This window comes from Gouania willdenowi, chromosome 6 (assembly GCF_900634775.1).
Source record: "Gouania willdenowi chromosome 6, fGouWil2.1, whole genome shotgun sequence".
In the NCBI taxonomy this organism is placed as follows: Eukaryota; Metazoa; Chordata; class Actinopteri; order Blenniiformes; family Gobiesocidae; genus Gouania; species Gouania willdenowi.
The window spans coordinates 53,951,940-53,978,501 of record NC_041049.1 but is presented as its reverse complement, the minus strand read 5'-3'; the positions used below and the strand labels follow the sequence as shown (position 1 = coordinate 53,978,501).

The window sequence follows — 26,562 nt, the reverse complement described above, 5'->3', positions numbered from 1 at the left end:
CTGTTAGTTAACACCATGGCTCAGAGAGGGAAGTCCAAACCGTGTCGTTTAGCGATGTTGTGCAGCATGCAGCAGACCACAATGATCTGAGCTACTATTTTGGAGCTGTAGAGCAGTGCTCCACCAGTGCGGTGGAGGAAGCTGCTTTTCAGCATTCCAAAGGTGCGCTCCTCAATGTTTCTGCCGCTGCTTCATCTAATAGCTCCAAAATGGCATGAGTTGATAAACCATACATTCTTAAATTTGTGAATTTATTCATCCCAAAAATATTAATTTGAGGTCTGAAAATGCAATCCCTTGGTCGTCTTTCCTCTCGCCTGTGCCGTCTCCTCGCAAATATCACTGCTGCCATCACTGCGCAAAAATCTTTAACAGTTACCACCTGGTTGTGGTGCATGCTAAATTTATACGGAAGAACGGGGGGCGCAATCAAGTCCAGGTTTAATGAATTGCATTACGCCCACTGCATTAATTTATTTGCATTTCCTCCGCTCTTTTTTTGCGCCTTAGGGGAAACACACTAAATGGATTGTGGGCGCATTGTGACGTGCAGAAGACTGGGGTTGGTACTCCCCCAATTAGCGCATGGAGTGACGTTTGCACACGTTTTAATACCTCTAAAACTTTAGTGAATCCACCCTTCTGGGTGGAGCGGTCTTGAAATGTGGACGTTCTCATTAAAATCTGGCCTTACACGTATTCTCTCGTCTGCTTAAGTTATTTTCCTCTTACACGCTTCTGAACCTGGAATAAGTGCAACGCCCCGATAAGGTGAAACATAATATTGCACTATAAGTTTGGACTTAAGTTACAATTTAAGCCACACGGACTCATAATATTGCAAAAAAGACTCCCAGAAAGAACCTATCCAAAGCGACACTGTCAAGGGGATTGCGGGGAGAGTAACACAAGCCCACCGAGAGTTGACCATCAGCATTTCTTGTATATTCACGTTTACCAGTTGAAGACGGGACAAAATGTGTTACTTTTCATGATATTTTATCCGTGCCGTGCACTCCTTATCCCGGTTGGATGGTGGGTGCTGTGTCGTCAGCTGTGTGCACCTGACGTGCGCCTCGGCTGCTGCTTGTTGTTACAATGAAACCCTGACAGACGTCAGACTGATGTCTAACTATTTTAACACTGTGTATAACGGAAAGCCACAGTTTGATCCACTACAAGAGTAAATAACAAGCAAAACATTGAAACATTTCTGAATGCAGGAATGTAAGAAGTTAATAAAATCATGCACACAAACAAACAATCTGTCGTTAATATGAAGAGGGAAAAAGAGAGATTGTAACTGACATTTATAAGCGTTGTGAAAACTCCTTGTTCCTTGATTCCTAGACAGCCCCAAAAAATGACATCATGGCCCAGTCAACCTGCTTGGCTTCAGAACGCCTTCATTCACAGACGATGCACTTTTGGTTGATTCACGTGCGGTGGGCGTGTCAGCAACCTGGACCGGAGAATACATGCAAGAGAGAGCGCGTTAAAAAATGCTTAAGTCCAGACCGGAGGGCCTTAAATGTATTTGCTCTGAAAGCTGATGACACAATGTCTGTATAGCTGAGAGTTCAACATGCCAGAAAAGGGATGGTAGGTGCAAAATAGAACTTAGAAGTTCCAGGCAGATAAACCCCTTTAAGATTTATCTGCAGACAGACCTTTTCGATTCGTATTTAACCAAGAATGTATTCATTTAATTCCATTTAAACGATACACAGTACTGTATTGGTTTCAAAAAAAAATTGGGGATTGCGTTTTCTGAGTTGAGATGTTCAGTGATAACCTCTCCATCTCATCATGCCTTGGGTTTTTTTTGTATTTACAGTAGTTAACACATGAACACACATGCAAACATATGCTGTCTCCTAGGTGTCAAAGCCTTATATTCCTGAGGTAAGAAGGATGTGCCGTCTTTTTTTCCACACCCCTTACAAAGTGTTACTGAACATAGCTCCATTGTGCTACTTGCATGGCTGCCACTGGCAAATAGAGTTCATGTTATATTTATGTAGCCTAAAGCACACACTCTCCCAATATTCCCTCATTCTCTGCTTGCCTTCATCCCATCTCTCTCCCTTTGACTGTCTTCTGCTGCGTTGAACTCTGGCCAGCTCCATTAGGTCCCCCCTCTGCAGCCATTTCATTGCTCTTGCCCTAGATATTGTGTAGTTTAAGTGCATATTAATTTAAATATTAATATAAATCCATATCATTATTTTAATATGATTCCAGTGTTACACAAAGGTTATTTTGGGGAAATGAAGGTAATCGATATGTATATTGATTGTGATGTATAGTTGAAAATGTGTATGCTTCCGTTTGAGTAGGTTTTACCATTTGTAATTGCTAATGAAGAATGTTTAGACTCATGTTAATAAATTAAACAAAATAAGCAATTTCTCGCTTGGATAAATAAAGTATTTCTGATTCTGATTTTGAAATGTGATGTACAGGAAGAATTATCCTTCTCTCGTACATCCATAGGCTATACCAGATTCATCCTGACTAGGCCTCAGGAGTTCTAGAGGCTATGGAAAGGGAAAACCATAGACAGGTTACCTCTCTCTCTACAACAAGGCAAGGCAAGGCAAGGCCAATTTATTTGTATAGTGCATTTTATACACAAGGCCACTCAATGTATTTTACATGATCAAAAAGTGCAACAGAAAACATTCAACAGCTCAAAAATTCAAAAAAACTTTTAAAATCAGAAGTAAAAACATTCAAAATCAGCAGTAAAAACATTTAAAATAATCAGTAAAAACATTTGAAATCATCAACAAACACATTCCATCAACAACAACCTGACCAAAAATCTTCCTCTAGTCATACTATTAGAGAAAAATAGTGCCTTTAACTTTATTTTAAAAACGTTCACATGTGATGCTGACTTCAGCTCTGCTGGAAGTTTGTTCCACTTCTTTGCAGCATAACAACTAAACACAGCATCACCATGTTTACTGTGAGCTCTGGGCTCCACTATCTGACCTGTGTCCATAGATCTGAGAGACCTGCTGGGTTCATACCTGACTAACATCTCACTGATGTATTCTGGATCAAACCCATTCACAGATTTATACACCAGCAGCAGAACTTTAAAGTCTATTCTGAGGCTGACTGGGAGCCAGTGTAAAGACTTTAAAACTGGAGTAATGTGCTCTGACCTCTTTGTTCTGGTTAAGACCCGAACTGCAGCGTTCTGAACCAACTGTAGCTGTTTGATGCTCTTTTGGGGGATTCCTGTCAGAAGACCATTACAATAGTCCAGTCTGCTGGAGATAAAAGCATGGACCAGTTTCTCCTGATCTTTCTGAGTCGTTAAACCTTTCACTCTGGAGATGTTCTTTAGGTGGTAGAAGCTGTTTTTGTGATAGATTTGATCTGACTGCTGAATGTAAGATCTGAGTCAATCAGAACATCAAGGGTTTTGACTTGGTCTTTAGCTTTTAAAAGATCAACGGGGTTCAGTGATAGATATAGTTGTGTGTCATCTGCGTAGCTCTGATAATCAACCTTACAGTTCTGTAAAATTTGTCCTAAAGGAAGCATATAAGGGATAAACAGAAAGGGTTCAAGAACAGAACCCTGAGGAACCCCACAGGACATTGGTAATCTGTCAGATTCAAAGTTTCCAATGCTTACAAAATAACTTTGCTCCTCCATTAGGACTCAAACCATTACATTAGTTTTCCATTTAGTCCAACCCATGTTTGTAATCTGTGCAACAAAATTGTATGGTCCACAGTGTCAAATGCAGCACTTAGATCCAATGAGGATGACATCCAGAGGTATTGGAAACCCCTTAAAGACAATCTACCACTGTCTTTGTTTACTCGTATTCGGACACATGAATGGTTTATGATAATGCACCATGTACCCACATCAAGAGTTTCCCTTTCATCATCAGTTTATACTTTCTGAATTCAACTTTAGCTGTTAACTTTTGGCACCAATTTAACCTTTGTAATTGCTACAGAAGCTTAAACTGAAACAAAAATGTTTCCAATTGGAGATTTCAAATGGACACTTTGGAGAGCACCTAGACATGTTTTTAAACCTTGTCCAGAAATCGTTTTTACATTCCTATTTAATTATTTTTTGCTACATATGTTTACACATTTACTGTCTTGTGAAAAATAAAAAAGGACAGTGAAGTTTTTCTCCTATTTTAAAACCCTTTGTGGAGTCTTGATCAATCAGTTGACTTTGCCAATTCTATTCTCTGGTTCAGGCAATAAAGCCACTGGTCTCATTTGTTGTGCTTGTATAGAAAAGTGTGAGAAACGCTGTGTATCTAACTTATGCATAGATACAATGATATATTCCTCTGTGTCTCTATCTCTATAGGTTTACGCCTGCTGCGGTCATGAGGGGTTCTGAAAAAGAAACGGTGGCAATTTGACAACCCTGCATTGCGAACCAAATTAACTTTTTCATTTTCTTTCTGTCTTCATACTTTCTGTTCTTAGCTACAAACAATACACTATTTCCTCCGATCAATTCCCTCTACAGGGAACCAACCCCCTTTCTCCTAATTTCCCTAAACAACCTAAATAGAAAAGAGCTCTGTTTAAGAGTGTCATTAGTGCCGGACCATTTTTTTTTTTGTTTGAGTACTCTCTGAAGAAACAGGAAGTGTTATCTGTGGTGGACAAACTTAACCCAATTAAGATCTGCTGGGGTATAGGGACTTGGCTTGGGAAATAGCTGAGCCAACCAACTTGCCAAGCAGGCACGGAGCCAACCAGTCAGCCAGACAAGCAACCAGGCAGGCAAGCAGCCAGTCGCCCACACCGTCAATCAAACAACCAGCTGCCTGCTCAATGCACCCGACAGTCAGGCAGCTACATTTCTAAGGCCGTGATCAATCTGTGAATTATTCAGACATTTAATCAGTTAGACAGAAGTGAGAATTGAACTTCAATTGTTCTTGTTGGCTGCAGGGTTTCTACTGCACTGCGTGGATCTACTCGTGGAATGTCTAAAGTGCATACATGCCTTAGTCGACCTCTTGCATGGAGAAAAAAGACTGAGAGAGAATGAACAAATAGTCAAACTAACCAAACTCAAAGTGTTGTAGCAGACATTCCAACATCACATGAATAAAAAATCAAACCAACAATAGCTTTAGGCACAAACAGCACAACAGAAAAGTAGAGGTTTAAACTGAAGATAAATACCTTTGAGTTGAGTTGAATTGTGGTTTTTATTACAGTTCGCTACAGGCTCCTTATAATCTAGATAGAAAAAAACAGTCTGAAAATCTGCTTGAACATCAGCTGAAGCTCATAACTTTGTGATATTTGTCTTTACCAGAATGCAAAATACTATCTGCGCATGCCACAAGGCCGTTTCAATGTGTGCGTGTGTGTGTTTCTGTCCATAGTGTATTGCCGTGGTGTCATTACATTTGCAATTAACTGAACAACAAAAGACCTCTTGTCATATGCAAATGTGGATTGAGACTAAGACATCATCACCCCATACATGAGAGGATCCACCCCATGTACCAACACATGAGCACGCACACAGCAGTAAATTTCAAAATCATCAAACCTTGTTCCCCTGGTGCCACACCTCACACTGGCATACACACACAAACCCACGCTCTCCCCACGATCCGAACACAAACTGCAGACACACACACACACACACGACATTCAGACATGTTGATAATTAGGGCCTTGTTATTGGAAGGTGTTATCACAACAATTAACACCCTAATGTGTGTGTGTGTGTGTGTGTGTTTTTAGTAGTGAGGAAGTTCATAGCATCACATTAATTTACACACACACACACACACACGCTCATGCACTCACATGAGCACACAGCAAGGGGCAGATGTAACAATAAAGCAGTTTCCTATTTGATGAAGTTCCTGTGAATTCTGACGCAAAGGCAGCAGGAATAGGTGGGGTGATAGATTCTGATTGACATCCAGTGGGGAGCAGGAAATGGAGAAGTGGGATTGGTGGGGGTGAGAGGGAAAAGAGGTGAAAACCACAAGGGAAAGGAAATCGAAAGAGGAAGGAGGCCGACGACTGTAAAAAAAAAAAAGGGAAAAAAAACAGTTCCGATGGGTGTGAGGAAGAAATCTCCCAAAATGTGTGGGGTTTTTTTTCTCCTGCTTAGCTGAAACACATGAACTTATTTACACACACAGGCAGGTGAGGCTGAGTTTTTCAGGAGTAAAAAAGATGTGTGTGAAATGCAGTATCAGAATTTAAACGAAGGTGTAAGTCAATAAATGTGTGTTTGTTTTTAATAGAAAGTGTACGGTTGCCATCAGGACAACCGAAGTACACGTATGTAGCGTTTTAGGGTTAGGTTTAGGTTATAACCCAATCTCACAACAATTTTTAGAGTTAGGGTTAGGTTTAGTCTTAGTCACATGACCTAAACTGGCCAATGACTGACCTATCACGTGACCTAAACTGGCCAATGAGGGGCACTGCGTATGGATAGAATGTTGGTATATTGATATGGCAACCGTACGGATAGCCACTGCCATTTTAATAAGTTTAGCATAATGGCTTTGACATTTGACGTGTAAAAGAAAAGTACATGCTTTTACAATCTCTAGTATATCTGCCTTAAAGCACATGGAAAATGTGGAAAATGGGGATTAAACTGGATTCTCTGACAGTGGTGACAGAGAGGAGGAGTATGTCCAAAGTGAAATCCATCTTGATCAATGAGTCCCACCCACTCCATGATGTGCTGGTCAGTCACAGAAACACCTTCAGCACCAGGCTGATCCCACCACGGTGCTCCACAGAACGCCACAGGAAATCATTCATGCCTGTGGCAATCAAACTGTATAATGCATCACTGAAACCTCACAGCTTGATTGTTGTAAATAGCTAAATCATATTTGTATATTTGTATTATTTTTGTAAATATATGTATCATATTTGTATATAACTCATATACTTACATTATTATTATTATTAGTAGTAGTAGTAGTATTATATATCCTACTTTATATTCTACTACTGCAATGTGTGTGTATCTGATCCCTAATTTTAACAGTCTTTTACTTAATTATACACTTATTTAATTGATTTTTTTTTTCTGTGGCTGTAACATAAGCAATTTCCCCCTGGGATTAATAAAGGAATTCTGATTCTGATTCCGATCACACGAAATAATGGAGAAACGTGACATGGTCACGAAAATGAATGTTTCTCTTTTCATGCATGCTAACATGACTTCCGCACAATGTTAATTTTGTTGACCAAAGATTTTACACAAATAGAAACTTAATGATAATGTTCCAATGGGACAAAACCCAATCTGAACAACTTTTTCTGTATGAAGGAGAATCCGAGCCGTTAAGTGATCCAATAGATAGTAAGCTGATTGATGTTTGCAGACGTAAGATGACTAATGTGGTCTCACACATTGATCACATCAAATCTGTCTGTGTGTATATAAAAACATTAATACCATCCCATATCAGATTGATAAATGGCAATTAAATCTTTAAAAAAAAATCATAAACTCTTGTGCTTTATATTTTAATCGAATATAATCATAATGTTATTTAGCATGACTATACTAAACTAGACTATAACTGAAATGGACTTGATGTTTAAATTTTGACTAGAACTAAGTTGCATTTTAGTCAAAAGACTATGACAACATTTGCTGTCAAAATTAACACTGCTTTCACATTTATGTCATGCTGTAATTTACAGTATTTAATGCCATTACAGCAGTTTATCAGCACATTTTATTCAGGGTTAGGGTGAAAACTGTCATGGCTAAGGTGTTAAATCCCATTGAAATACATTGGTTTGCAATTCCTTCCAAGCAGCTTGACAGAAAATTTGTCGCGCAGCACGAAAACATTTTGTGCCAAGAAGCACGACAAATATGTGGAAATCATTTTGTCACGCACAAAAAAACTACACAGTAATTTTTGTTACAGTTTCACGATCCCTGGACTGAACAATACCATCATCAATCGACCATACTGTTAAATGTGCAAGGAACAGTGTTGTGCTAGTTACTGAAAAAAGTACGTAACTAATTACCGTTACTAGTTACTTCATCCACAAAGTAACTCACTTACTATTTTGATTACTTACACCAAAAAGTAATGCGTTACTGGAAAAAGTAACTATTGAGTTACTTAGAATTAAAGAATGTACTATGTATTTTGGGTCATTTGTGTCCATACAGCTTCATATTAGTGCTGTAATAATATAATAATCCACTGTTGATCAACTGCTATAAAACAACCAAAATTAAAACAGTAATTTTTCAGCCTTAGCACAGTAATATAAAGTAAGCTGTGCATATTCCAGGTGCACATTCTGCTGTTGAAAATGCTTATGAAAATAAATGTGGAAAAGCAAATTAAATTTTTTCTCAGCTACACAATGCTAAACATATCAGGCTAACGAGCAGCTGTTAGCAGAGACTCAGCAGCAGCGACAGGCTTCTTATTTCCAACAACATACCGTGCAATAGCTTGGCTGACCTGTTCCTGGATAACAGTCACCTTCCGTTAAAATCCAGCCGCAGCGTTAGCTTAGCTTCACGGATGCATCTTTTGGAGACAAAATTAATGCGCGTATTTCGACTCTGAGAAGCTCGTCTTGTTCTCGCTTTGACTCGCCATGATTGGCGCACGTGATGTAAACAGAGACACGCTGGCAATGCTTCTTCTTCTACTGTTTTACCATGTTTGGCACGGCATCCCGCAAAAATATGTAGCACCACTGTTAACAGGAAGTACACTGCTGATAGCAAAGTAATGGACAAACGCACCATATTGTAATGGTAACGGCATTATTTCTTTAAAAAAATATTGCGTTACAGTACTAGTTACTGTAAAAAATAACATTGGGGCGGTGACGCGTTACCGCCCAACACTGGCAAGGAATATGGTCTATCAATAGAGCTGATTAAAAAAAAAAAAATAATCAATCTTGAATTGATTTCATTGAAATTTTCCAAAATCAATTCATATGTGCTAAAATCTTCAGTAGTCTCACATTATAGTCTTGCGTTAGCAACATCTTCTACTGCGCCTGTGCAACGAGAAAGTGCATTCAGTGCAAATATGGCGGATGCAGATGAAGCTCTGCTGGGTAAGACGCTCCAACTTCAGTCAGAAGTTTGGAACCATCTTATTAATATCCAAGTAACATTTGAAAGATCAATCAAATAATACTGGATTGAAATCGAATCGTAAATAATTGATTTAAAAATGTATTTTGTATGTCTATTTGTACGTTTGCCGTACGGACAACCCCCCGTGCTATTGGTACGGTTACCGAAGTACACATATGTAGCATGTTATGCTGCGTTCCCACCGGATGCGTCACGAAATGTTCGTGCAATCAGATTACATACAAAGTCAATGGATAGACGTAGTCCAGAGGCAAAATCTTTCCTGTGCGGTGGTGCGGTCCGATCTGCGTGTCAAGAGCGTTTGCCATGGGAGCACGCTCTCGGTTTTTTGTCATATATGCACATCTGCAAGAGTTTAAAATATTGAACTCCTGCGACTGTTTTGAATGGCTCTAGCCAATCAGAGGCTTCGTTGACGAGGACGTCAGGCCGGTCTGTTCACCCATTCAACCATGGAGTAGAAGCTGTGTGTGACCATTTGCAGCTTTATGACTCGGCCTTTATAACCGGGACCGGACTAGGAAGGATTTGGTGGGGAGGAGAATCAGCGAGGAGGTGGTAGTAGCAGGTAAAAGTTATCTCCATAGTTTTCATCTTTGAAAGTCGGCACTGAGCTAGCATAGCATTAGCTGCTAATCACACCGGCTTTTTTCACTGGTGGTTTATGTTTATGAGAGGAGAAAAAGGAGCACAGCTCCTCGCTTCAGCAGGCAAGGAAACTTACTGAGTTGGATGTGTTGCTGCTGGGCGGGGCTTCGCTTCAAACGTGCATATGAAGCGAATGGGGACATTTTTTGATCCTGTGGGTGCAGCAGAAGACGCATCCGGTGTGAGGGCAGCATTAGGGTTAGGTTATAACCCAATATCACACAATTTGTTAGGGTTAGGGTTAGGTTTAGTCTTAGTAATGCGACCTAAACTGGCCAATAACTGACCTATCATGTGACCTAAAGGGTTAGGGTTAGGGTCATAAACTATTATGCTTTATTTTTTAGTGGAATATAATCATGTCATTAAGACATGACTATACCATACTAGACTATAACTGAAATAGTCTTGATGTCTAAATTTGGACTAAAACTAAGACGCATCCAGTGTGAACGCAGCATTAGGGTTAGGTCATAACCCAATATCGCAACATTTTTTAGGGGTTAGGTTTAGTCTTGGTAGTGGGACCTAAACTAGCCAATGACTGACCTATCACGTGATCGAAACTGGCCAAATAAGGGCGCTGCGTACAGATAGAATGTCGGTATATTGATACGGCAACCATACGGACAGCCACTGCCATATTGTTTCCCGATAAAGAATGCTAAACATACTGCCTACAGCATTAAACCCACTTTTATTTTATTACACTTTTTCATTTGGTCTTTCATTGTTTCTGAAGACGGTGTTTCCCTGTAAGTGGTGATTAATAACTGTAAGTCCCAGTGTGTGTGTGTGAGAGAAGCTGGACTAATGAGGTGGAGACAGTTGTCCATTACTTCTCTTGTTGATGAGTTTCTCACAGTGGAGCACCCACAGCTGGAGGATGGCACCATGAGGAGAGAAACAGACACATGACGTGATAACAAAATATCACAGCAGATAATAAAACTTATGTCTTGTAAAGTTTTTATTATTCTCTGTTGACATGGTGATCGTTGGAGCAACCGTAACCACATACTGAGTAGTGTCAGTAAGTACGATTACAAAGAGTTTCTTATATATATATATATTGTATATATAGTTAACCTCTTTTATGGAGTTTTATTGCCATTTTCTATTTGTTATCTATTTACCACCTTTTTAATTCTTTTGAGATGTTTTTGCTGTCCTGAATACTGGAGAAAACAGGTATGTGCTGCCATCTAGAGTTTAATATGTGTACATAAACATTGCCTACGTCTTTCTTTGACTTCCACACTTGTATTTTAAATATTGGCACCAAACTTCTGACAAATCCTAGTGCTATGTGTGAATTTTTTCATTATTCCAAACAGTCTGTATGTGGTAGAGGGTTTGTTTTAGTAGGAAAAGGACTCCTTTCTCCATCACTGGCATAAATGACTTCACTGTATAAACAGAATAATAACATTTTATTAACAGTGTTTTTATGCACTATGGAATCACTGAAGTGTTTACATAGCAAAAAGATATCTAGCTCAATAAACAAAAATGCAAACTGTAAATGAAAAGTCACACATGAATTTGTTGAAATGTGATGTCTAACGGTTGCGACAGGTTACATATATACGTGGACAATATTCTTTTTACGAATGTAGATGTTTCATCAAAATGTGTTTAATAAATCACAGCTACTTAATAATCATCTGATACGACAAAGGAGGTGTGCACATTGATAAGAAGGATTTTACTTTTCAAACTCCTTACATTTAATCCTGATAGAAAAGAAACCACACGCATCAAATTCAAACCAAATCTGAAAACCTTTGCAGTCATTTTTTAAATCATACTTCATACATACTGAACATGAACACTGTTGAATATTAACAGTAAACATTATCTAAAGACAGTGATAAAATAAAATTTGAACATCATCAATGAATGAGGGGGAAAAAAAAGCAAAGAATGGAAGAAGACGTTAATGGAGCTCACAGTCCAATGACATTGTGATAGTTATAACAACGAGCTGAGGACTTTCCAACAATATCAATTCTGTTGCTACTTTTTTGTTAATTTTATGCAGTGACTTCAATTGTGCCTTTTACATGTAATCATAACGGCAAGCCACGATATGCAAAATCAAAATTCCAAATTGACAAGGGCCAGAATCTGCACAGTAGAAATCTGTTCACAAGGAATCTTAACGTATTATTCCTGAATCGCAACCCGTGCGATTCAATAGAAGGCAAACACACACACACACACACGCACACGTACCTGGATTTAAAACTGAGAAGCGAGTCATGGATCAAGTAATAGATGTTAATGATTGGATAAGCTTAATGATATATTGCGTCTTGTTAATACAAAACTAAATGGTAGATGGATGTGGAAAGTGTTCTCCAGCTTTCCCATCTCTCAACAAAACATGCATAGTTAAACAAAAGAGTAACCAAAAACTGATGAATTTGCTGTAAACAGAAACAATGACTTTTGGTTGGTTGAAATAGAAACTAGCTGCCAAAGTGCGGTGCGTCTCTTTGTCCTGAATCAAAAACACTATTATTATTATTTTTTTGTGGCAATGATGGCAGACGGCTCTACACTAAAAAACTATTAAAGCAGTCAGTCAGAACTTTGCACACATTTATTACACAATATCCAAAACTAGTATCCCACCCTAACCCCCACAATGCTTTATGTGGTCGTGTATAAAAACTAAAAAGGAAATTCAGTTTTCAAAGTCAGAATCCTGCTCTGAAGTCATCCAGTATTTAAAAACACTGCTTGTGACCCACGTGGTTTAAAGGATGCATGTCTGACAACTTTGTCGTTTCTTAGTGTCTGGGGCCATTCGGTCGTAGAAGCGGGACACCTGGAAGAGAACAGATACTAATATCAGAAAGCGTTAAATTCTAGAAATTGAAGTTTATGGCTTTGATTACTTGTAACACAGATTTGACTAGAGTCCATGCAACTAATAATTGAGCCACAAATGCAACCAAAGGTATTTCAAGTTGCGTTTTACATCTGATCTTAATCTGGTACCATAAGAACAACAGCACAGTCAGTGAGAAAAGGAAATGTAATTATGCTAAAAATGGACATGTATGTCATCTAAAAGTTGTTCTTATAAACCAGAGACAGGCCCGCAAAAATGTGATTATCTGATCCGAGGGCCATATTATCAACATTTATGTTAGCATTTAAAATAAAAGTGCAGTGCCCATAGGAAGTATGTCTCACTATAGAAATGTGGAACGTATGATTTACATCAGAGCGCTGCTGTTTATCTTCCCATTTAGAAGTGCAATGTTGAAAAGGGTCCAGTCTGAAACACGGCGCAGCGTAGCGTTCACTAAGTTGTGTAATCAAATACACCAGTACGGCCCTAAATTAAAAATTCATATCATAACGAAAATGTATACCGGTATTCAGTATAAACCAGATATACCGCTCAACCCTAAATGGGAGGTTAAGTAGCTTTTCATGGATGGTTTACATGGGAGCTTTAATTCCTCTTTATAATAAAAGTTAAATCCTCTTTAAACTGACCTTGTAAACACTTAATTCCTAATGCAAATTTAATTCTGAATGACACAACAGTGCTCACAAGACCCCTGTCTGTTATAAACCCTCTGAAAGGGATTTACTCACAAACAACTACAGCTCGCAATGTTGCGCATTGCATTGTGGGATTTGGAGTCCCATAGAAGAATGCAACGACGGCGCTAAAGTAAAAAAGTTTCTTTTAGGAGTGTTTCCTACTGAGATTTCTTGTGTTTTCTTCATCAGACAAGAACGTGACAAGCATCACGTCATTTTGGTTCTGCTTTGTTTATCGCGTTCACTGTAATATGACGACACTCAGATTTCAACCATATTTGTAGCTGGTGCTATTTCATAGGTTACCACACACGCGGTCAGACTATGCTACTTTAAGTTTCATTTTGTTAAGTAAAAGACTGTCCATAGCATCAAGTAACAGCCTTTAAGATGTTGAAGTTCATTTAATATTTATTTAACATGTAAAAAGATGAATTTACCTAGTTGATGGTCACATGACATGACGCTTGAATCAGATACGAAAGTGTACAAAGAGTGAAGACGCAAAGTAAGGTGATGTAAATGTTATTTTTTTGCCTTAAGATAGCCTATTCTATGACTGGTCAACTAGGTGCACACAGTAATATTGTTTTCACTTTATGTCTTGTTGTATGTAATATGTAATTTGTGACCAAAACATTATATGTTAATGTGCAGAGTTGACAACATAGCTCGTGTTGTCCCATTCATAGTTTTCATGGTGTTCACAGTGGTTTTTTACTGCTGTGAAGAAATAAATGTTTGTGGACATCAGTATGAGGCGTGTATATTCTGATATTTACATGGAAATCACAAAAAAAAATCTGCCACCATTTAGTCAGCTTTGCTTTGGTATTACTTTAAGTTTATTCATAAAAAAATCAGAGAAATAGACTAAAGCTTGCCATGACACAACAAATAGGTGCATACACTGATTGTTACATTATGAAAAAGAGCTGAGTATAAAAAAAATCCACAGACTAGGTGAGACTCTAAATGTAAAACACTGATTATATTTAAGAGTAAGCTATTATTTTCTGAATTATCAGGTTTAATAAATGCATGTAATCCTAACTAAGTTTTGAATGTGGTGAAAGAATACATGGGCGTACCTGGTGATGATAGTAGTGGAGGGCGGGAACTTTTTAAAGAAGGTGGGGTCGCCCGAGGCCCGTGTTGGCCTCTGGGGATTGTGTGAAACATTGGTGGGTGGTGGAGTAAAGGACCACGAGGTGCACCAGGACCACCAAAAGGCATGTGTAGGGGCATGGGACCTCGAGGATGCTGAGGCCCCAACGACAGACCTGGAAGCCCGTGTAAGGAAAGGAGAGGAGGGGGTTTGGTTTTGAGATGAGAGCCTGAAGGGGAAAAAAAGCCTGAAAATCAGAAAAGGCAAGACAAGAAAAAAATAAAAAACAATAAAAAAATAAAAAAAACAACTGGAAACGAACAACCATCAGACATAAATGCAGAAAATACAGTATTCATAGCAGAGTTAGGGTCAATTACATTTTTTAATTACAATTACAATTTGATTATGATTACAGTGACCAGCATTTTTTAAAATTACAATTATTTTTTATCCTCAAAGTCAATTACAATTACGTTCTCAATTACTAAAGTTAAATTACAATTAATCACAATTACTGAGCCTTTAAATGAGCATCTCTTATGATAACGGGTCCTAAATCAGCTGTAAAATACACTAAAAACAAGTATCTATGATCTAATTAATTTTTTATCTATTGGTTACTTTTTAGGCTTCCTAATCAATGAAAATATAGATTTAATATTTTTGGTGTGGACGTCTGAGTCTTTTATTGTGTCAGTGTACTCCTAGATTTATTTATTTATTTATTAGTTGGTCAAATGTGGGAAAACATTATATTTTAATAAATGTTAACTTCATATGTATAGAAGTGTACATAGAACTGTAACATGGTTAAATTAAAATTGACAATTTTAATAGAATTTTCATGGCAATTACAATTACAAAGTCAATTATATGAACTCAATTACAATTTCAATTATAATTATGCCAGAAATGTAATTAATTACCAACAATTACAACTGACCACAACCCTGATTCATAATGCAATTAAAAAGACAACAATAAAGAAAGCATGTGAGCTTTGTCCCAGTCCAAACCTGGTAAAGGCAGAAGAGGGACAGGTACTGGTGGAGGTCCAGGAGGAGTTGGGAGCAGAGGAGGCGGTTTTCCCAGTCCAGGCGGCAACTTGTTCAATTTCTCAGCATCGCTGTTCGAGGCTAAAAACACAACGGATTGATAAAGATTAGAAAGAAAACTAATAGATGTGAAGCTGCTGAAGCCAAACACACAGACTTAATTTAAGTCTTGATCTAGGAGGAAAGGTTTGAAGTTCTTCACCTTGCAGATAGTCCTTTCGAGATTGCACGTACTCTGAGATAGTTTCCAACTCCCCGGGATACAGATGTACTCCGTCCGCTAGCAGCTGGAGGAGCTGCCGTGTGTCAGCGGGAACCGTGTGGCACGCAATCTTCTCTCGATCTAGAAAGTCATCGAGCAGCTGCGACGCCTGCGCTGCTGTGATGGCGGCGTCCTGCAGGGGGGGCTCTTTGGCAGGCCAGTGACGGTGCTCTTTTTGAACAAAGTCCAACGCCTGCTCTTTGGGCATATTGCGGTGAACTGAGGAGGGAATGGGATTTTTAAGGGTGAGGTGGCAGAAAAATGTAGTACGAGTGCAAAAGAACACTAACATTAAATCTGACTATAAAGGTTAATCATACTCAGATATGAATGTTGTTTTATGAGCTCAAGAGGAAGTACTCTTGGCAAAGAATGCATGTACTGTAAATGTTATTTATTAGCATGAAAAACATCAGTGTTGAGCAACAGTTTGTGTGACAATGTGCTTGTATGAGTAAAGCTCTTGTCACATTAGGGCTGCACGATTATGGCCAAAATGATAATCATAATTATTTTGATCAATATTGTAATCATGATTATTAATCACAATTATTTATCATTTTGGGGGGGGGAATCTGTTTTTATTGCACTAATTTTTAAACAAACAATATGTACAGTTTACAGTACAAAATGAAGCTTTAAATAAGAATTATACTATTTAAGAATATTAAACCAAGAATCTAAAATACAGTATACCAAAGGCTATTGAAATAATTACATTATGACAGAGTGCAGAGTCCATAAGTTAAATGTAAATATTGCAGACGATCAGATTTATTTAATCGTGATCACGATTAAAATGTGATTAATTGTGCAGCCTTATGTCACACTGTATGATTCTCAACATTAAAATGTCAATATAGATGTTTCAAGATGTGCAGTTGTTTATTTGTTAAATAAAACAGCCTTTTAATGCTGTTAATAATAAATGTGTGCTTTGGATGAATGGGTGATGTTTTCATTGTTGTTTGCATTTATGATTTGATCTATACCTACAACCTTAGACTTAGAGTGAGCTCTACGAGATGACTATTGTTGTAATTAGCACTATATAAATAAAGCCGAAATAAATTGAATCAAAATTTTAAGGGCAGATTTGTTTGCCTATATTGTGCATTCAAAAAATATAAAAATTGGTTGATTTTTTAAATATATATATATAATACTGAAGCTACACTTCCCAACTCCTGTCACAGCAGCAGATGATCCGTTTGTCGCTTATAGTTAAAGAGTCAAAAGATTCTCTTTAGGGTTTATTTCAAATCAGCCCAGGTTACAAAAAAAAATTATTATCTTAAGTCTGGGAATTAAATGTATGTGTATTTAGACACAAACTAAAGACTGCGTTGAAATGAAGTTTTTCTTTCCGAACAATGTTTCCTTAATTTGTAGCAAAAAAAAAAAAAAAAGGAAAGAAGTGTGACTACCATTGGCATTGTTTCTAAAATATTCTGGGTCAATAGGGAGATACCAATAATACAAAAGTAAAAAACACAGCAGTTGATATCCAGGCCCATAAATATGGTTGTAGCATTGCTACCTAATCTACAGAAGGTTTTGGCTGATTCTCTCACGCTGAAACCTGTCTGTTGAAAATAATTCTTCATGGTTCCTTAAATTTCTTCTTTTGGGAATAACACAGGAAAAAGATTTTGATAGTCCAAAAAAAAAAAAAAACGTCAAACAACAAACCAATTCAGACAATACAAGGCAAGGTTTAAAAAACCATTAGTATTAATCAACTTACTTTGTTTATTTAATGTGAAATACGTGTAAAATAATAAATATTAACAAAAGTTATTTTATGTCGCTGTGTCAGTTTTGATTGTTACATTATTTAGTGCTTTGCTGCATTTTCATTGGTCATAAATGTGACTTTTAAATGTGTGATCATAGCAGTGGTGAGTTGAAATGTTCTGAAGGCAGGTGTAATACCTGGTATACCTAGAGTAAAGGGCTATGGATGGACTTACTTTTGAGGGATTCTGAAAATATGATGACAGTGCAGGACGACAGAGCTACGTTTCTGGGCTCCACCAGAATACATAAGGGGGAGCCACACGCTCGGACATCCTGCAGGGCCCGGGTCAGGCCTGAATCCACTTGAAGGTAGAACATCTCCACTGTCAGGCCGCGCTCCTGCAAACACTGGTATAGCGATTTGGGGTAATCCCTATGAGAGGAAGAACAACACAGAGTTAACTGGACAGTTCCATATCAAAGTATGTTGAGAAGCCACTGAGATGCATCCTGGTGTAAAACGTGGGAGTGGATGAAAATGTTATTTTTAAAAGTTCACGTTAAACTCGAGAATAGTGTGACTGTGTGTGTATATGCATTCTATTTAGGGCTGAACGATTAATTGCATTTGTTATATTGTCACGATATCAAAACGCGATTATGTAATCACAAAAGCTGCAATTTTTTTAATTTATTTTATTCATTTTAATTTTTTTTCTTGTCCTGTCCTGTTAAGTTCAGAGAGTGTTTAAGAAGTGCACATGTTTACATGTTTCATAAAACGAGAAGTTAGTTAGATATGTTGAAGAGGTAAAGCCACAAATTTGTTTGCTTTATTGTTGTAATCTATGCTTTAAAATGTATATTTTATATTTATTTAAAGTTTCAATAAATCTGAAATTGTTTATTATGAAACAGATTGATTTATTGCTTGTGTTCATTGAAAAACACATGACAAGAGACCCTTGACAAAATAATCACATATTAAATCGCAATAATGAGGAAAAAAAAAAAAAATCGCAATTACATTATTTTCCACAATTGTTCAGCCTTAATTCAAATAAATAATATAAAATCAGGTTCTTTCATTTTTATGCGTGTGCATGATTGTCAGTTATCTCTTTATTCCATTATGTAGCAAAAAGAAAAATGCTATTTAAAAAAAAAAAATTGGATGAATTCTTAATATGAATTAATGAATCAGTATGCTCTGTTTTCTGCTCAGATGTCTGCTGGAACGTCTGCTTCCTTTTAGAATTGAGAACTCTATCTTTTAGAGGAAGTCAGCATGAGAACAAGCGAGTGTGTGTGAATGTTTGCACGGCTGAGTGTTTGTGTGTAAAAGCCATAAGAAAATGTTTGGTTGGGTCTTTTTCTGATTTGCAAACAATATTTGTATTTATATGATTCCAGGTGCTTCAAAGTGTTTTCATTTGTGCAGAAAACAGAAACAAAACATAAAAGTATTTTTAAGTCGATGTCCAGCTAATTCAGTGTGAATACAAGACTGATATTATGTGTCTGGGCTTATTTAACTGTAAAATTAAAAGTTTTTGATTAGTTTTAGTTCTATTCAAATGAGCACAGAAGTGTACATTTTCATCCAACCACACAGCTCAAACCAGAATTAGACCACTTTATTAGAAGAAATCTTTGCATGAGGAACTCACAGGCACTGGTTGGTGACAGAGAGGATGACGCAGTGAGGCGGCCTTTTACCGTCCTGCACCTGTCGATAGAACTTCTGATACAAGGCTTTTCGTCTGTCTGCAGGAGTGTTAGCATCTGTTTCAAAAGGTACCATAGATTAAAAAAAGAAGTGTGACATAAAAACTGGAAAACTTCCAAATATGATTGCAATTAGCAAGATGATCTGTTTCAATGCACTGGCACCAAAGTAGCACATAAATGTGTTCTCATTTCACACAAATGTGTGTATTTAAAAAAAAATTATCTAACACCTTATGACTGTCAGATGTACACACTACTGGTCAAAAGTGTTAGAATACCCTCATTTTTCCAGTTATTTATTGCAATTCAAGTCGCGTAAGTCCAATGAATAGCTTGAAATGGTACAAAGGTAAGTAGTAAACAGCCAGAGGTTAAAAAAAAGGTTTGGTTACCCAAAACTTAAAAATAATGTACATTTCAGAATTATACAAACTAGTACAGTGCCCGTCGAAAGTATGTATTCATATAGTGGGAGCTTAAGTAGAGTTGTCAATTATGGCCAAATAAGTATGTGTTGGAAGGTTGGATGTACAAAGAGGTGTACATACTCTGTAATCTGTGTTATAAGGTGTATATTTGTGGGTGCTAAGTAAAATAGTGTGTGTGATTTATCTGGTTTAATTCTATGAGACATGAACATGATAAATGTGTTTGTTTGTTTTTTTTACTCACTTTTATATTTTTTTGTTTGGTGTATTTTTCTGTAATGTATGTTTTTTGGAGTCATTATGTGTATTTGTGTATCTTTCTGTTGAAATATTAACTTAAATAAGTTTTATCAGTACAAAAACTTTTACTATTGACTTTTTTTTTTTTTTAACCCAAACAAGCTGCGACACAGTGACGTCGTGAACCCAGAACCAGCGCGCTCAATACCACGCTCTTACCGAGGGAGCCGTAATCTTAAAATTAACGTCTTGCTACACCAAATTACTCCAAAATAACAGATACACACACTTGGGGTATTTGGAAGGTGGGTTAACAATTTAAAGCTGCAATGAAGGTTGAATCAGCCTTGAAAGCTGGTGCTAATAATTCCTACAGGTGTTCCAACTTTTCTTGATTACTTCCAACCCCCTCTGTCTGCATAAAACCAGTGTTGGAACTAGGGGTGTCCTGATCCGATACTGATATTGGTCCGATATCAGCCAGAAAACGAATATCGGTTTTTATCGGACTGCATCTAAAATCTCTGATATATTATATTTATTCAATAGTAGAATACTGTAGATATTATGTTGAAGGTTAAAATGTATGTAACCAATTGGTTAATAATAAATAGGTCAGTTTTCCTCATCCCTACTGTTGTTGACTATTGTTCTCTGTTTGAGTGACATCACTTGATCAAGCCTTTTCTAACATTCCACACTACAAAATAAGTCATAAAAGTATGTATGATTCGTGCTGATATCACATCAAATCGATATCGATGTCGGCCAATACTCAAGGCGGCAATATCGGTGTATTATTGGAAGTGAAAAAGTTGTATCGGGACATCCCTAGGTGGAATACACTTTGGCACCAGACCCTCGTGAGCATCAGGTGAACAGTATTGTTCATTGATTCCATCATTTCTTTTTACACTCAAATTGCTTATTTATTCTATGCTTTCATTTCAGAGTGCAATGACACAATAAACAGAATAACTTTAAGTAAAGAACTGGAAAAAATGTGGTGTTCTGAAAAAAAAACCACTCACCGTTGGACTGATGCTTGTGTCCCTCATACTTTCCACTCCCACTGAGTTTTTGCATTTGTTCTAGTTCTTCATAGCTGAAAAAAATAAATCCAGTAGTTGCATTTATGGCTTCAGTTTCAATATTAATATATGGATTACAGTATTATTAAAAAATTAATTGTCCTATATGTCTACATGTTCATTTTAAACCTCAAAACGTCTGTACGATGAGACTCGTCAAATTGGTTTAGGAATCTATGATCGCTTTAAAATGATATATATATATAAATATACATGTTCCATCTAGTATAATTTTAACAACTGAGTTTCTGAGTCTTTTTTTAGTTTACAGTATCTTTTAAATCTAAATCTTGAGATTGTAAAAAAAAAAGTAGTGTTTAACTCATTGTAGTCAACAAGCCATAGATGGTAGAGGAAAAAAAACAACAATCTTAGCAACCAAATCATTTTAGGTGCAAAGCCTTTAGTCATTAAAGATATTTAACTGTATAATAAGCTGTTTTGCTTAATTCTTGCTTTTATAAAACCAATCAAGTGAACAACTGGTGTCTCATTTAATTTCTTTTAAAACTTGAATTTTCACTTGCTGTTCATAAGTTTAAACTGGATTTTTTTGTACTAGGAGTAAATCATGAACTGTTTGGAAAATGTCATGGGGCAATGACATAAGGATGCATGATAAAATGGGCATCATTGCACAAAGTTTGCATGAATGTTGTGATGGAAATGAAAATACTTTGAAATGTTATAGCGGACTACAAAACACTTAGGAAAGCATGCCAAATATGGCAGACAATAAATGTGAATAGATTTTGTCACTTTAAAGACTAAACACCAGTCATGGCCAGACGGTTGCACCATGTTGTACCACGTGATACTTCTTTACTGTTTAAATTAAAGAATAACTTACAGATAAAGTGTTTTTTGAAAATTCAAAGTGGGTACATATATTAAAGTACTAGATATATGGTATGTTTACGCAATTAAACTTTTTTTTTTTTTTTTTTTTTTTTAAACCTTGTCACGTCAATGACCCAGATGCTTGTATGCTTGGCAGAGGTGTGATATAGAGTACTGATATATCCTATTAAGTAGAAGTATTGTTACATGATGAAATTATACTCAAAATACTCAAGTACAAGTAAAAAGTAGCTCAATTAAATAGTACTCAGAGTAAAAGTTACCCTATGGTTCCCATGCATACAGTAAAAATCTCCTGTATAAACTTAAAAAGGAAGAGACGAGATCTTACACAATTGGAACTTCATTTTTTTTCTTCAAAAAAGGCATCTGTATAAAATAAAAGGTTAGTAAAAAAATAAATAAATAAATAAAACGACAAATTAATTTTATTCAAAATAAAATAAAAATCTCAGGCTCTAAATATCTAATAGCTAAATAAACAAATAAAATAGCTAAATGTATTAACTCTAAAAATGAGAAAATAAAAGGCATTCAAAGCTGTTTAGGTGTGGTGCGTTACGTTTAATCTGATTGATCGGCTATGGCGTGATGCGTTTGATTTTTGTCTGGGGGGTATTTCATCAAAGTGTTCTTAATAGAGCCAGGCCTAAGGTTTAAACCTGGTTTAGCCAAGTCATCCGTGACCATGCTGGCTTTAATCATTCCATCAAACTCTTCTCAGCTTGGAGCTCCCCACCTGAGCCAAGCCAGCTGACAGTGTTTAGTAGGGATGTGAATCTGTGGGTGTCTCACGATTCGATTCCGATTCGATTCTCGTTTTAACCGATTCTCGTTTCAAAAACTGATACAATGCATTGGGTGTTAAGGCAAATTATGGCATCAAAACAATACATTTTGTATAAGATAATTTTAAATAAACTAATTCCAATGATGCAAAAACGTTTTAAAACAAAAAATTACAATTTACTCCGTAACGGTTGGGTGTAGAAATATAGGCAAGGCAAATTTATTTATATAGCACATTTCATACACAAAGCAACTCAATGTGCTTTACAAGTCATGTGGTTATCATTTGATAACCAAATGACTTTACTTCTTCTAAAAAGTATTTAAGTAAAAGTAAAATTACTGATTTAGAAATATACTCGAAAAAGTATTAATACCTATAAAAGCAACTAAATTACAGTGACGTGAGTACTTGTAATCCATTACTTTCACCTCTGATGCTTGGTTACTGCACTTTTACTTTAATATTGTTCTGGCCTGGTAAGAAACCAGTGCTTCCATCAGCACACCGACAGTTTGAGACCCTAGCTTCACATGATAACCATGAACCATTGTCACACGCCCTTTGCTCTTAAAAAGGAGTGTTAAGTATTATTTAAGTTACCGCACTTTGACGGTGCTGTGCTGCCAGTGCCTACCTGTCCAGGGCATCCTTCCCCTCCTCGCCCCTGTCCTCCCTGCTGGGATAAGGAGCTGCTCTCCGGAACACCCGCAGCAGCTGAGCACTACGAAACACACAGGTAACATATACATGTAAATACAACAATAGAATAGAGATAAACCATGTTAGGCTTTACTGGTGAACAAGAGAAAAGAGCAGCTTGAGGGTTGGTTCAGTGATGCTAACCGCTAATGCTTCCCAGCTTCACTAAAGACTTGCCTTCCGTTCGGGTTTCCTGAAGGCCTGCGTCCAGCTCCAGAGGACTTCACCCAGGACGACATGTTATTTGCAGAGGAATGCACGCTAGTGGACTTCTGTGTGTTAATTTAATGACTGTCTTTGAGGAATACAGTCCCAGTGAATCCTCCACTGGGGATAAATAAACACCCAATACTACCAGACACGAGCACAGCTCTTCTTCTCCCACTGTGAGTCTGTTTGTTGGTACACTGCTGCCCCCTGCTGGACAATATTATTCTTCTTCTTCTCTTTTTTTTGATTTTGTTGTTGTTCCTTTTTTTCCCTTAATTTTGTTCTTTTTGTTCTTGATTTTTTGTTCTTCTTTTGTCTTGATTTTCTTCTCTTTTTTCTTAATGTTCTTGTTGTTGTTCTTTTTCTTCTTCTTCTTCTTCTTCTTCTTCTTCTTCTTCTTCTTCTTCTTCTTCTTCTTCTTCTTCTTCTTCTTCTTCTTCTTCTTCTTCTTCTTCTTCTTCTTTTATTTGTTACTTAAACAAATACAACTACAAACAAAAAGGTGCTAATAACATTTCTATAGACAAAGCTACAAAAACAAAAATAGAACATATGAACAAGGGGCAAAACAATGTACTTACACTCAAACAACAGTTTGACTACTGAAAAATATCCAGTTTTTCCATAAATGAGATGAGTTTAGAGGCATTTGTGCCATGAAAAAGAAATAAAGATTTTTTTTTTTTTTTTTTTTTTTAATCTCATTTGATTTGGATTTAAAGAAATGGCATTTATGAATATAATATTCTCCAAACAAAACAATATTATTCACACCAAAGTCATTCAAAGTCACAAACAAGCCAAAATTAACATATTAAGTTGAATCCATTTTGATTGAATTCAATTCTGTACATCGCTCCAGACTTCACAAAAAACAATTTTTCAAATTAAATTTAAATTTCTGTCACAATAAAACTCTTCTTCTTCTACTTTTTCTTCTGCATATGAAACCAAAGTGTAACTTACCAATGCTTTGAAATGTCCATTTTTTAGAGTCATATAAGCCAATGCATCAGATGAAGGTTAACCTAAAGAGTGAAATGAAAGCCATTCGTCCTAAAGCATCACTTTTTGATAGTGTTTCAAAATGAGCTGACAATATGAATGTGTGTGACTGAGATGGTCTATCCATGGGTGATGTTCATGTGATAGATTGGTCATTTCTTTAAGGTTTGCCTGATTTGGGTTTTGTGTAAATGGGAAAAGAATGAAGTGTTGCTGGGTCCTAATCAAAGGTTCAAAATAATGGATGAAAAATGTTGTAAATCAAAAACATCATGAAAAGATTGGCAAGGAGACATTATAACCCATGATGTGCTTCAATATCATTTTAATCCGTATTTCTTGGAGAGTCCTCATGGTCAGTTAAGATGTGTAGCTTCAGATGGGATGTGGTGCATTGTTATCCTTAAGGCCTTTAATTGCAATTTTAACGTCTCTTTAGCTTTAGTTTTCACTTGATATGAGAATACACTTTCCACTCTATTTGGATTCACTTTGAAACATTAACTTGTCATTTCAATTACAGAATAATAACAATAAGACCAAGGAACAGTAATGAACCCTTTTTTTTTTTTTAGACTGGACTAAAACTAATAGATTTTCATTGTGTGGCATTCTTTCTGGAAAAAGCAGAAAAGGAAACTTAGTTATGGATTGGGGAACATGGAAAAGCTTTTGAGTGAAAATGACTTTGGTTTATAGGAAAAGCTAGACAGTGGTCATTAGTTTATGGTTGAAAATTGATGCCTGACAATAGTGTTATGCTACCAGATATAGATCATTTATGGCTGGAGGCAAAAACAGGAAACGCTGCTGGCTAAAAACTGTGGAGGCTAGTAATGTTGCAGCTTTAGAATGTGGTCTTGTTGTGTGTTTGGGTGTCAGAATAGGAGGAATAACGTTAGTGGACGTACATTCAAGTTTTGTAGGATTCCAGCGGACATTCGTGCTCAGAAAAATCGAAGACAATTGTGGTTTTGCCTCCAGGCTAAGCCCCGCCCAACAAAATATGTCTCAATGTTTACAAACATTCAAAGGGTCTACTATGAATAAAATAAGAAATTAAAAAACAAACAAACAAAGACAATATGGCATCAAGCTAAGACACCAATATGAACATTAAATGGGGTCAATAACACAGACAACCCCTGGGCTATTGGTACGGTTACCGAAGTACAAGTACTTAGCGTCTTAGGGTTAGGGTTAGGTTTTTGGTTACTTTTCTCGATACATCCCCCTGAAAGCGATCCTTCAACCACTCCAGTTTGGTGTAAGGATGAAAAAACAATGCACGGTCAACACCATGGTGCCATGCTCCAAGATCAGTCAGGGTCTTGAATGTGATCAAGATGTGCACGTCTCCTCTCTTTCCCTTCTCTCCCACCTTTTTTCGAGTCCTCCGTTTCCTCTTCTTTTCCATTCCTAACTTTTTCGTTGCAACTCCTGTATATTTCTTCACATAAAATCAAATGGGAGTGACAAGGACTGGGTCTGGAATTAGGGTAGATTCTCTTTCTCAATTCATAGTGTTAGGGTTAAGGTTTTAGGTTAGGATTAGGGTTAAGGTCAGGTTTAGGTTATCTTTCTCAATTCACAGTGTTATGATTAGGGTTTTGAATTAGGGTTAGGGTAGTTTGTCTTTCTCGATTCATAGTGTTAGGTTTAGAGTCAGGGTTTGGGTTTAGCGTTAGGGTTAGGTTATAACCCAATAATGCAAAAACATTTTAGGTTAGGGTAAGTTTAGGGTAAGGGTTTAGGGTAAGTTTAGTCTTTTTCACCTGACCTAAACTGGCCAATGACTGACCTATCACGTGACCTAAACTGGCCAAATCGGGGCGCTGCGTACGGATAGAATGTCGGTATATTGATACGACACTGCCAATAAACAAGGTCAAAACGACTTGGCCTGTTTTGTAATTTTATCTTTAACCAATTATATGTGAGAGTATCTAAAGAGGAACTGTGGTA

At 36.9% G+C, this 26,562-nt stretch overlaps 1 protein-coding gene across 1 annotated transcript; it reads right to left on the bottom strand.

The window, feature by feature from the left end:
- Positions 1-11,008: 11,008 nt before the first annotated feature.
- Positions 11,009-23,765, bottom strand: LOC114465390 (nuclear receptor coactivator 5). The gene is made up of 9 exons (XM_028450375.1): positions 23,560-23,765; positions 23,318-23,404; positions 20,970-21,043; positions 19,210-19,324; positions 17,773-17,972; positions 15,740-16,018; positions 15,499-15,618; positions 14,463-14,708; positions 11,009-12,640 (listed from the first exon to the last, which is right to left on the bottom strand). The coding sequence occupies exons 1-9, from the start codon at positions 23,619-23,621 to the stop codon at positions 12,603-12,605; spliced, it is 1,221 nt and encodes a 406-aa protein (XP_028306176.1). The 5' UTR covers positions 23,622-23,765; the 3' UTR covers positions 11,009-12,602.
- Positions 23,766-26,562: the final 2,797 nt, after the last annotated feature.

Excerpts from the sequence above, each read along its gene's own strand:
- LOC114465390 (XM_028450375.1), bottom strand. The coding sequence starts at position 23,621 with ATGTCGTCCTGGGTGAAGTCCTCTGGAGCTGGACGCAGGCCTTCAGGA. Across the intron at positions 15,619-15,739 it reads TCGAAAGGACTATCTGCAAG|CCTCGAACAGCGATGCTGAG; the intron begins GTGAAGAACTTC and ends TTGTGTTTTTAG. Across the intron at positions 14,709-15,498 it reads CCCTCTTCTGCCTTTACCAG|GCTCTCATCTCAAAACCAAA; the intron begins GTTTGGACTGGG and ends TTTCCCCTTCAG.